The sequence below is a fragment of the Acanthaster planci genome, linkage group LG01 (assembly GCF_054643075.1).
Source record: "Acanthaster planci isolate LZ-2023a linkage group LG01, COTS_SCS, whole genome shotgun sequence".
In the NCBI taxonomy this organism is placed as follows: domain Eukaryota; kingdom Metazoa; phylum Echinodermata; class Asteroidea; order Valvatida; family Acanthasteridae; genus Acanthaster; species Acanthaster planci.
The window spans coordinates 10,520,073-10,532,636 of record NC_141777.1 but is presented as its reverse complement, the minus strand read 5'-3'; the positions used below and the strand labels follow the sequence as shown (position 1 = coordinate 10,532,636).

The 12,564-nt window shown below is 39.7% G+C and overlaps 1 protein-coding gene across 3 annotated transcripts in view; it reads left to right on the top strand.

The window, feature by feature from the left end:
• The window catches only part of LOC110981394 (kinesin-like protein KIF16B), a 52,084-nt gene extending 42,973 nt beyond the window's left edge, over positions 1 to 9,111 (top strand). For all 3 annotated transcript variants that reach the window (XM_087137887.1, XM_087137881.1, XM_087137882.1), the window contains 4 exons: positions 673 to 786; positions 1,396 to 1,485; positions 2,431 to 2,514; positions 3,112 to 9,111. In XM_087137887.1, coding sequence (XP_086994013.1) covers positions 673 to 786; positions 1,396 to 1,485; positions 2,431 to 2,514; positions 3,112 to 3,267 — 444 coding nt within the window. In that variant the 3' untranslated portion in view covers positions 3,268 to 9,111. The remainder of the gene's footprint in view (positions 1 to 672; positions 787 to 1,395; positions 1,486 to 2,430; positions 2,515 to 3,111) is intronic.
• The last annotated feature ends 3,453 nt before the right edge of the window (positions 9,112 to 12,564 follow it).

The following is a 12,564-nucleotide window of genomic DNA, read 5'->3' as shown; positions in this document are numbered from 1 at the left end:
GCAGAGAATCCTTAGGTACAGGATGTATGCATACACACACGCCATAATTCCTCGCTAACCTGTGAAATACGTTCGCAGTAAGCACAGAATTTTCTGCTACGGTAAGCGCCGTTTTTTTGCTTGTGGTAAGCAGCGCTGTGAAATTGGGCCCTGATCCATCCTGCAATGAGAGGACAGCTTGGCTTAGGAAATTTGGGGCTGAGTTGTGGAGACACAAATGCGTCCCGAAACAAAGTTGTCAAACTATTGTTCAACACCTGTGTAGTCCCTACAACTATTGATACGGTGCCAATATGTGCGAACAAGAAACAGCCCCTATATTGGCAAAGAGATTGAGAAATGCTTAACTCTTGAACACTATTGCCCCGGTGCTCTAGATGCCCAAGGGAAGATGCTTTACATTTGTAAATATGTCAGATGAAAATAATAGTACTGTATACATGTATGTGCAGTGCAGGCATAGGGCACTATCTTACTAGAGCATAGAGCACTGCCAGTGTATAGATCACTATTTACCAGTGCTAGTGCATACATATGTAGCATATAAATGCATATTCCTCCATAAACAGCATTTTGTGGATCTCCAAGTGTTTAATGCAGTGACCTCTGCCGTTTTGAGAAGTGCTGTGTAAATCTAATTTGTTCCGTTTCTCTTCCTCTTCCATTTTACAGTCCTCACCAATCACTCCACACACAGAGACACTGCGTGATCCAATACTCATCAGCATTCCCAGTCACATGCTACGAGGTCACGGATGGGATGCCCACTATGTGTTTGAAGTGCACGTACGTAAACCTTGTGTGTACAATTAGATTGAACAGTGCTGCAAGTTTCAAGGCTGACAATGTGTTTTCCGGCATGGTTTTTCTTTTTCCAGTTTGGATCTGCTTGCAGTGGACTTATCAAAAAGTCTGTTCACTTAGAAAACTTCTGTTGCTGTTGTCAGTGAAATTTATATCCAGTAGTGAATCCAGGTCTTGGGTGTGGGGAATAACAAAATGGGATTTCTCTCTAAAATTGACCTTCCTATTTTTTATTTGTAAAAGAAAAATCCTTATATCCCCACCAAACAGGTAGTAGTAACATTTCTGAAACACTAGTGCTCTTGATCCCTAAAAACAGGCTACATGTCTCCAGAACTTGACCCCCCCACCGTGCTGGATATGCTCCTGTTTACATCTCAGTTTGAGTGATGCAACAAAGGCATTTATCATTTAGCTTTTAAAAAGACTCAGAACTTTGTCTCATAAGAAGTGTAAATAGGAGTACTACTTTTGAATCTGTTTAACTGAATTTATTCTGTTTGCAGTGTACTCTTTTTTTCTTAATTGGTATCGAATGGAGTGACCAGCTGCAGCATGTCTATTTTATTTCATTGGTTTCTTTGTCACCAGATCCAGGTACTGGACGAGAAGTGGCAGATCTACCGCCGCTACTCCAAGTTCCGAGAGCTCCACGACTACATGAAGCAGAAAATCCCAGCAGTAAGTATACTTGGGCACCGAGGGACCCTTATGAGAATAAAAGACCTTCATCTGGTAGCTACTTTACAGTTGGAGGTCAAGATTAATCCAATGATGACTGATCCGGGGTGACGCCATCACTGCGGTGGCACTGTATTTAGGTCCAGGTTGCACACTGGAACTGCACGTGTATTTTGGCTTGTCACGACACATTGTTGGTGGAAGAGGCCCAGGCGTGGTGCCACTGCAGTAATTTGCTTCTAATTCTAGCCGATGACTAATGTATAGTCCAAAGCATGCATCAGTTGCCAGAGATACTGCAGTTACAAGTCAGTCATAGTGCAGTCACAGGTCAACCACAAATCACAGTCACAAGTCAATCTCAAGTCAATCATAGTGCAGTCACAGGTCAATCATAGGGCAATCACTAGGTTAAGTCAGTGAGCAGTACTGTAGTTGAGACCATCACGAGAGAGACCATCACAACAAAAGATATGAGACCGGTCACAAGTAACAGGTTGAAGTGTGGCAAGGGAATGCTTCTGTTGCACTTCATTTGAAGGCATGGGACTTGAATTTGGGCTGGAGGTCTTGTGATGGTCTTGTCGGGTCCTTGTGATAGTCTTTAGAAGTCTCAACTACAATACTGCCAATTGCAAGTCAGTCATGGGCAATCACAAGTCAGTCATAAGCTGATCACAAGTCAAGTAAAATTTCAGGTCAGAAGTGGATGGACAGTGACAAAGTAGTGTATGTGTCATTGATTTGAATGGTTTTTGTCTTTATTTACTGCAACTTACTTGTAATAGATAGATGTAATGTAATGCAATGTAATGTAATAGACTGCCACCGCTGCAAGGAATATTTGACCTTGAAACGTGTGTTAATGTTGTTTCAGATTGCATTTTGTGTTGTATGCACTGGATTCAAAATGTATTTACAAGAGTCACTTGATCTTTCTTGTAGATTCGTGCATTGAGCTTCCCCCCAAAGAAGATCTTCACTAATTGGTCGGAAAAAGCAATAGCCAGACGAAGGGGAGAACTGGAGGTAAGGGGTTACGCTACTCCTGTGTGCGAAGCCTCAGTCGTCTAAACAGGTTTCTCCACATAGCCGGTCGTTTCACATTGTTGGCAAGCAGGGTGGGTTGAAGCTTGTCAGAAGCCAAAATCACAAAATTTAGAAGTCTGGTCTCAACTAATGTTGGGACAAGTACTTGTGCAAGCTGTAGTTCAACCACTTGTCATATGCTGTTGAACAATGCACACGTGCAGTACGGCCACACTCGAACACGTCCTAGTTGAACTCTCCTTAGAAAGCCCCTTTAAGTTTCAGAGGCTATAACAAGGAAACTATTGGAGATATCAAGCTAAGACTGTTATCTTGTGTTTGATATTTCAGGGCAGTTTGAGGGATTTTTTTTCATGGAAATCTGAGTCAGGTAGCATTGGAAGTACGTACAGCCAGATTTTGTCTGATAGGACACGGCATGACACGGTTGCTTCTTACACATTGGAGGATTTGATTGGATTTAGAATGGTTCCTGACTAGAATGTACTCAATATGTTTGCCATGATAGTTTTAGGACCAACATACATGTAACTGGAAAACATATACCAAACTCATTTTTTTTTCTTTTTTTTGTAGGTCTATTTGAGGAACTTCATCTCGGTGTGCTTAAAGAATCCTTCCTGTCCCCTGTCCCCCGGACCCGATCGAGTCCTCTCCAAGCAGACACTCTGCGACTTTGCCACGTTCTTCCGCAAAGGGGCCTTCGAAATGACCAAATACGGCACCGGTTGATGCGACATGACCTCGGGGAAGCACATGCAACATGGGCTGCCGTTCTCATGTTTGTAAAAGGAAAGTGTGCATTGGCACTGTACCCCCTGGCTGAGAAAGTTCAGGAGTGATTCAGAATCAAGACACATCTTGACGTTAGGGCTTCCAGCTCAAGACAACAGGTGCACCAATATACGGAAGCTACCTGAGAGCACTTGCAGCCACTTCCCATAGATGCACGTGTTGTACATCAGGCCACAGTAAGTTCGCACAGCCAAATTTCAGGAATGTCATGAATGGAACCCAAGTGGTACCTGAGAGTCTTAAGTTCACTCTTGTCTTGTTCGGGAAAAAATTTATGTCATAACAGCTTGCTACATATTCTATACATTTACATGTATGTGTACCAAAAAGTATCTGTTATTTGCAATGCACAGTAATAGTAAGTTAATTGACTTTGTTGAAGATAGAATGCAAATTATCAAACAACTTATGCATACCGGCAATCAAACAGTGTTTGCTGACATCAAACAGATGTCAGAGGTCCCACTGAAAGTTGCAAGCATAAAGTTGGCCACATTTGCAGCTGATAAACAGATATGATTATGGATTGGGTATTACTCTTATTGCCTATTGTGTAGTGGTTATTTTGAATATGCTTGCACAAAACGATTGTTCTGTTCTCTGTCAGTGGGAGAACAATCCATTGCTTGTGGTTTCGTCCTACGTGTGAGATGCAACTGCATATTCATGTGTCAGTCCATTGATTTTACAATGTCAATAATTTGCCCAGAATACATGTAAAATGACCAAATACACCCAAGTATTGAAAACAGCAAAGAGAAGTAGATAGATAGATGTTACTCCCTGCTAAAGTTTTTGTTAACAGGGAATCACTTCATGGATGCCTTGTTGTCAGTGAATTTGTTGTAAACTTTATAAAAAGTGAAATCAGTGTGAGCTGACATCTTTACCAGCTGGTGAGGACCTACAGGTGTCCTCACAATGTTTTTGGCCCCCATACTGAATATGATGTGGTTTTTAATAGTTCAAAGATGAAAGATACAGAAATCATGGCAAATTCATGTCAAAGGATGATATATCAAATTATGTTTAGCAAAGCCAGCTGCTTTTAAAACAGCAAAGTGGTATGAGAAGACGTGCGATGGTGTAATAGTATTTCTTGATTGAGTGCAATATGTTCCATAATGATTTTTAATTGAGGTTATCCGTAGAATACAGGCGATTCATAATAGTGCGCCCCCAAGAGTTTGCAACACGTTGGCCAATCAGAATGCTCAAAATTTCTCGACCCTTTCCAAACGCACATTTGGTCGACAAATTTCGCGCATTGTGATTGGCCTACGCGTTGCAAACACTTGGTGGCGCACTATTGTGAATCGCCCGTATTCCAGACAGCCTGTATGCAATTGAGATGTGATATCCCCTACCTGTGGCAGAGAGATGTCGAAATTTGCCTTTAGACTAATTGGAGGAGATTCCGATCACAGCGATGGTATCACACTCACATGCACGTCTTTAAGTTAGACTTGAGCTGGTGCACGCTTTGACAAGGGAGAGTCATAGCTGGGTAATAAAACCCTGGCAGTCAAAGAGAAATGCTCCGCACTTCCAGTCGGGGCAAAAAGTTTATATACAACTGGTAGAACAGACACAGTTTTCCTCAAATTTCACAACTTCACGCATTCCTACCAACTTTTCTTTTCATGAGGACAGACAAGATGGGTCTCTACCTAATGTACATGGTGTACGCGTCAAATAAAAACACCAAGAGACATGTAAATGATTCACGTTTATATTTACAAACAAATCAAAATTTTACATACTCAACCCTAATATTTAGTACCACTTTCTGTGTTTTTTGTCATATAGTCGCAGTGGACTGAAGTGTTTTGGAACATCAATAAAGGGGTAAATGTAAATTTTCACAGAATGATTTTTCTTAAATATTAAAATTTTGAACCATAATAAATGTCTCTTGAGTATTTTCAACTGAAGTACACACAATGAACATTAAGTTAAGATACAATTTGTCTGACCTCATAAAGAAAAAGTTGGCAAAACTATTTCAAACAGCAAAAAAAATTGAGGAAAACTGTTTTTCTACCAAGTGTACATAAACTTTTTGCCCCAACTGTACTTTCTGTATGTGAGCATGATGCCACCTCATTAATGGATTCCCATTCTTGCCACCTGTTTAAAATTGATAAGGGCTTTGGAGAGGAATGGCCTCCTCCTGGTAAGTTTTTAGATGTGCATATTCTTGACCCAAGACGTTGCTATCTAACATTTGTTCTGCATGCACCTACGTGCTGCTGCACTTTCACATTCTAGAAAAATTCAACCAACAGAGGGCAGAGATCGCAGAAATCAACACCTGTTTAAGCAAAAACGAAGTCCATTACGGAATCAAATAAATTCATGATGGCATCTATTAAAATCGACATTTGCAAGCAAAGTCAAAATGTTGACAATATGATGAAGAGGAAATAACAGAAGGTTCTTGAAACCAAGACTGCATGCACATGTAGGTAATACACTGTTCTATGAATCAGTTCTAGTATCACAGTGCCCTGAAACACTGTTCAATTGTTTAACATTAGCAGCATTATTATTATCCATGTAAAAAGGTCTGATAGAGTCCTTTCGGTCATTTGAACCAGTTGATAATTTTTTCTCCAGCCCTGGCTTCTGTCAATTTTGTTTCATTGCACCATTCTACCTTCTTCAACCAGGTGGTGCTAAACGTTGTAGTGGCAAACACATCAAAAAATAAAACGGTTGCCCATTTTCTTGTCTGTGTGTTTTTATTTTAGATATATTTTTGCCATTGTTATCAAACACTTTATAAAAATCCTAATTTTAAAACTTTTAAATTCAAATTTTGTTTTTCTTGTTCGAAGTATGACCTTTGAGCCCATCTTCCATGTATATATATCATTTTTTTATTTTAATGTATTAAATTAATTGATATTTTAAACAATTCCTCCAGAACAAGATTTGTTACTTTGCTCACAGTGCATGCTTGTAAACAAGCTATGCTACGGTTGTGAGTTAATGGAACATTTAAAAAGTCATACTGGAGACTTTTCCTTTGAAATTGAAGCATAAATTACATTGATAATTCTAGGTCAGAATTTAAAGTGTCCACAGGTTTTCCTGATTTACATCATCTAATGTCTGTCAATATCCGGATATTTTAAATTGGATTTCCGTGCATTCTTTTGTCATTGATTTATGGATGTAGTTCTCCCCTCGCCTAAGAATAAAATTAAAGATACATGTAAGGAAGTTATTACTTCGGGATTACCTGTTGTGGATCGGCACCCGTTTTAACGAATTATGACTTCTCCTTTAAGTTACAATTCTAGTATTTTTGTTCAGGGAAATATACATCACGCTCGTGTAATTAACTGCCCTATTATGTGGGGGAAGTGCGCTTGTGATATTATAGAAGTCACTGTGAACTCACTGATGGTATCTGTGACATTTAAAGCAATGTTGCTATTGTTCACAGTACTTAGTTATCCTTTTATTTCACTGGAGTACTTTGTGGAAAAGCTCCTCGTGCGCTTATTAGTGTACTTTGAAGAAAGTAACTTCACTGCTCTTGCTTGATTTGAACAACTCATGTTAAGTTTGCCTTTCAACTTTGAGCTTAATGCTGCAAGGTTGTTTTGTGTCTCGAATTACATTGGAAGAATCTTGCGAGTTCTTAAGTGTACTGGTGTATGTGTATATCACTGTATAGATTTGAAACTTGGAATTTTAAATTGTTATTGCCAAGTGGACAGATTAGCATTAACATGGAGTTCGATGTGTAAAGTTTTGGATCACGACCAAAATCAAAATGTGCCTTCAGTATAATGTCTGTTGACTTGTACAGGTATTCCACTCCTTACCTTGTGCTTTGGGTGGAGTGGAAATCAAAATTTTGTGAAGTTGTGTAAAGTACTCGTGTATGTGGTAAAGGTTGTGGGTAGGCCTTACCGCTTCCAGGGGACAATTTCTTATTTGTTAGGAAAATTGGAACCACATTGTCAGGACAAAAATTGACCCCATGACGTTTTTGGTCCCCATGACGTCTGTATTCCCACACTTGTGTATAGTCCCCATACCCTGTTAACAAGTATGCGTTGGTGCGCCTGCATTTGTTGATTTTACTAGAAATGATTTAAAAATTTAACTGTATGTTTTTACATCTTCACCGGTTAATTGGATCTTGTATCTGTTAACCCACCCCAATAAATATTTTTCTACGGTGTACATTTGATGAAGGTGATTGAATGGGTGGCAAATGTGTACAGGAGCTTTAATTCATGCTAAAACGATTTGGTTGCTAAATTTGATTCACTTTACCGTCATTGATCAAGATTCTCTCTGAAGTAACTATTGAACTGAGTGCATGAAATGAAATCACCACTCAGAATTTAATGGGAGAGTCATCTGGGCGCAAGAGTGACCCAACGACATTGAACTTTAAACAAATTATATATGTATAGGTGGATTGGGGTGAAATGCCTTATAAATGGAGAGGATAAGCAAGTTTCCATATGAGATCAGTTGGGTGATGGACAACGTAATAGTCATTATTTAGCCAGGCACACTCGAAAATGTAATGGCAAATATTGTAGCATTTGTAGCCGATTATTTTGTGGACCATTTTGTGCTTATATAAAGCAGATTGAACCTGGTTAAATTGAACATGCGACCATGCCATTCAGTTTGAAGGAGTTCGAGACTTCACCGTTCCGTATCCCAGACCCAGTCAAAATATGAGACAATGATAATATATCTGTGTTCAGTGTTGACCCACCAAGGAAGTGTAGGCAGCGGCGGGCGGTAGCTGAAAAGGGGGCATGAACACCCGCTAATGAAAAAAAACTACATGTATATACTCCACTCCTCAGCACAAACTCGAATGCCTTCCCGAATTTCAGTTTTTATTGTCTTACTGATACTCTTGCCTTTCAATTCGCTAGTAATTATTTTATGCATTTGTGCAATTTTGTGTGTGCCAGGTGTTTCTTTTTGTAATGATGTGAGTTCACAGCAGTATGAAATGTGAAAAATAAGTGTCTTTTGTGGGTCGTTCAATAACATGGGGGGACACAAATCTACTGTGTTAAGGTTGGCGCATTTAAACCTATGGCAGTGTAAGTGCGATCAGAGTATGCGTTTAAATGACTAACCCCACTCGGTGAATTATCTTCACACTTTTTCAGCTTCTGTGATTTCTTTTAAATGTTGTGCAGCTTTTCAAAGATCAGAACTAGAGCGAACTGGGCTCATAGAGACCTGCATATCGACATGACCAACCAAATCAACAAAGGCTTTTACACAAAGGGTTCTTTGTTTTCACAAGTGATTGGTATCAATTTGGTACTAATTGTAGCAACTTCAAGCACTTCAACAAATACATGTTCTGTGTTCGTTATGTTGGGGAGCCAGGGAACCAAGTTGGTGCACGCGTCTTCGTGAAGGTTATGCGGAAAATCATGTGGCCACATTTTAAAGCCAGTAGTTAATATCGTAATGAAAAGTGAGAGTAATCTTGGCAAAAATTTAAAATTTTACAAACTTGATATGAAGCGTAAATATTCGATGGACTATAAAAAGCGAACATTGATATCCGTAAATTTCAGTAAATGATTAACCGCAAATGTAATACCAACACAAAACATGTTTACTGAAATTTACAACGACCTAGGTATGCTGCATTTTATCAAGTACTACCTAAGTAAAGTCTTGGAGATTTTTGAATGGAATTAACAGTTATATACAATGTATTGACTCAGCTTTATGAGATGTAAAGAGCAAGAGAAATAAAAGGGATTTTTAATACTGGTTTTTCCTGGCACTGGTATTCATTACTCTTTTCCTATACAACCAACCGTCAAGCTTAAATCATGCGCAACCACCAATTCTCTCCGATACATTTCCACGTCCATATGCCTCTGTCTTCTGGTTGTTACAATTTGCATTCACTAGCGAAGGTAGTCTTGGACGACCTTGCAACAAACCGAATCCGAGTCTTTAATATGTTGACACTCATCGTCAGCCCATCACATTTTCTACGCGAGGTCTGTCCTACACAGTTTTTATTCATAAAATTTATATAAGCCGATTTGAAAGCTGACATTTCTTGAATGTTGTAGCTGCGTACCATCGGGCGTTCGAACCGTGTAAAATTTATGTTGACTTAATTCCTAGAATCTGGGAGGGGCCGTGGATCCCAGGTCTTAAAAATTTGTCCCCTCAAAATATACAATCCAGGACTAATCGTGAAGTGGTTTTGTTTTCCATTGAAAGACACCAAAAGTAACAAATTTTTCCCTTCCAACGTCCGATGTGTGAACTTTCCCTTGTCCAGTTTTCTATTTGCCCAGAACCGAGTTATGCATAGAAGAAACCAGTGAAACGTACAAATTTGTGTCAGTACGGTTACTAATTGTTTCATATTCAAAGCTTGCTAAGGTTATCATGGTATTTGTAAAATGAAGAGTTGCAATGGTTATCACACATCATGATAAATAGGTTGCACGCGGTGTAAACCACGTGTTGTTCTGTCAGTGAAGTTAAAGCTCATTCAACTGTGACCAGGCAGCCAGTAGCGTGAATGACGTCATCACATCCCGTCTGCGCAGGGTATTAAAGACACGGAGGCATAGACGTCTCATAGATGGTGGAGTGGAACTGCCTATTGAAGGGTCACGAGTTTGGGGTTTTTTCATGTTTTCATTGTGTTCAGTTCAGTTGATGCAGTCACTAGGTTTAAAGGATTTAATTTCCAGTCCTTAACTACAAACAGTGCCTTAGCCGACCGTGTAAGCTCTACTGACCGCGAGATCCAGGTAAGCGCCTTATAGTACAGCTTCGAGACGTGTGGCCGACTCGGCGGCCAGGGCTTAGGGGCTTGTGTCGTTTCCTCCATTGCGTGATCGCTCAACCCTATAGAGGGATTTCACATTAGCGCCGTCTGCGCATATCTCCATCGAAACCGAGGCTCTCTGTGTTGAACTTTTCGCGCGCGCCCGCGGAGTCCACACAGTACATAGAGTATCCGGTTCCTAAGTGTTACGCCACTTCAGTTTAAACCACGCCCACTGTACAAGATACACGACCATCGCAGGTACGTTAGTTCGCGGTCAATTGTCGCTATTTTTCTTTGGATTTTACGTGTCGAGTGTTCCTGAAAGACTCTTTCACAAACATTTTCAGCCTCAAAAGTCTGAACTTAACATACCTTTATGTGTTTTGTGTCTTGACTCCTTACTTTCAAGCGTCTGATCGTATTAAGAATTGAAGCTGGCACATACAGCCTCGTTTTCAAACGCGGAAGTGCGCTGATCGACGCTAAAAGTGTCGTATTAGGATCCCTCTATTGGGGTTAACTGGTGGGCAGGGAGGAAGTGTGGTGGGCAGGACCCCGATAACCCAGAAGAGTCCTAGGCCTATATGGAAACCGGTAACTGCGATTCATTGTGAATTTCACGAGTCCATGCGCCTAAATGCTTGGTCATCAAGCGACAACTCACTTTCTGCTAGCTACAAACGACTCCACGAAGAAATGGGGTATTTGGGGATTAATTACATATATACGGTACATTGAAATTATTTTGAAGTGACTTAAATTTATTGGTAACACAGAACCTGTACTGAAATTACTGAACACAGCAAGAGTTAGTGTCGTACATTTCACGGGTCACCATATGCACATATTTGTGCATTTTAGAGGAAGTAAGATGTTAACATATTCCGTTGAAAATTCACCATGACTTAAACTGAGTAATACTATTGCTGCTTGCAAGATTATCGTAAATTCTAGAAAGCCTTGGACAATGCCCCCCGAACGTTTTGTATGCTCGCAGAGTACAGCTTTTCATGTGCAGCCCACAATCTTGCATTTTGTTTCTAGTATGCTTCAAACTTGGACACCGAAATGGCAATCTCGAAATGGCAATAGGTGGAATGTTGAAAAAGGGGAAATTGTTGCATGCATGTACCTTCCAGATAGATAGAAACAAGGAACAAGATTTATTCTAAAGAATAAATGTCAGGCTCTCTATTGAATTGCTTCCTCTGCATTTCTATCATCAAACTTATGTGTTGGGGAAATCTTCTTCAAATCAGAAACTTTTGAATAGCAATTTTATGAGCACGACTTGAATAAGCAACTATATGTGACTTTCTATATAAATGGAACGATCACATTATATTTTTATCTATAACAGAGCATCTAAAATTCATTGTCACCTTGGCTGAATAATCCAAGATTATAAAATCTTGCATAGTGCAGTTGCATAGTGTAGTGCGCCAGTGCAGTTCTCCTGGGTATTACTGAATACTTGACCAGACAACTAGTATTATCTTCAGGCAGACTTGAATTCTCAATTCTGATTGGTCGATCTATGGCAACAGGTGGTGTGACATATAACCGTATATTGCACGGTTCCTACGGAACCCTGCGTAATGTGCTGCTCTAATCCAACGTATTACGCTAAAAGCAAAACGCACAACTGGAAAATTTACTTAAATTCAAAGGTGGCGAGTTTGCGTGCATAGGCCCAGGTAACATTTTTACTGTACGTCAAGTTTGCATGAAGATAAATTCGTTATCACGCTGGCGCTCGTGGAACACACGGCCGAGTGGTACCATGGTACACGGGACACAGACGCACTACATTACTCGCACTCGTGTGATAACAAATAATGTCACTTTTCCAGAGCATTCAAGTACGACCTCAGTCTTATATCTTCAGGTTGTTAAGGAAAACCTCTCGAAGGAAAACTGCATGCAGGGTTGATTAATATGCCCACCTTAAGTTGCCATTATCAATAAAGTATCACATATTCGTGCCTACGTTAACCATGTTCTCTTACTTTACTTTTCACTGAACAACGGTCCAGACATTGAAAAATGATTTATAAATTTATATCATCTCCCATAAAATCGATTGGAAAATGTTCCTAAGCATTTTTTAACATTTAGTAAATAATATAGGTTTTTTGGGTCAATTTTGGAAAATGTGTGAATCAATTAGTAATACCAGCATTCGTTTTTGAGTGAAATAGAACGAACATTTAAATGCCCGTTTCTGTTTAATTAACAAATAACAATTCTATTTCAAAGAGAGTGCATTCAGTCGTATAGAATCAGCGTTCAATTTCCCGGTATTGCACTAGTTTATGTTGACATTCACTTTTGCACGAAATGCACGTCTGCAATTCTGCATTCATTTTAATTTGAACTCAATCTATTTCGGAACATGTGCAGGCGATTTTGCGCAAAGTGTT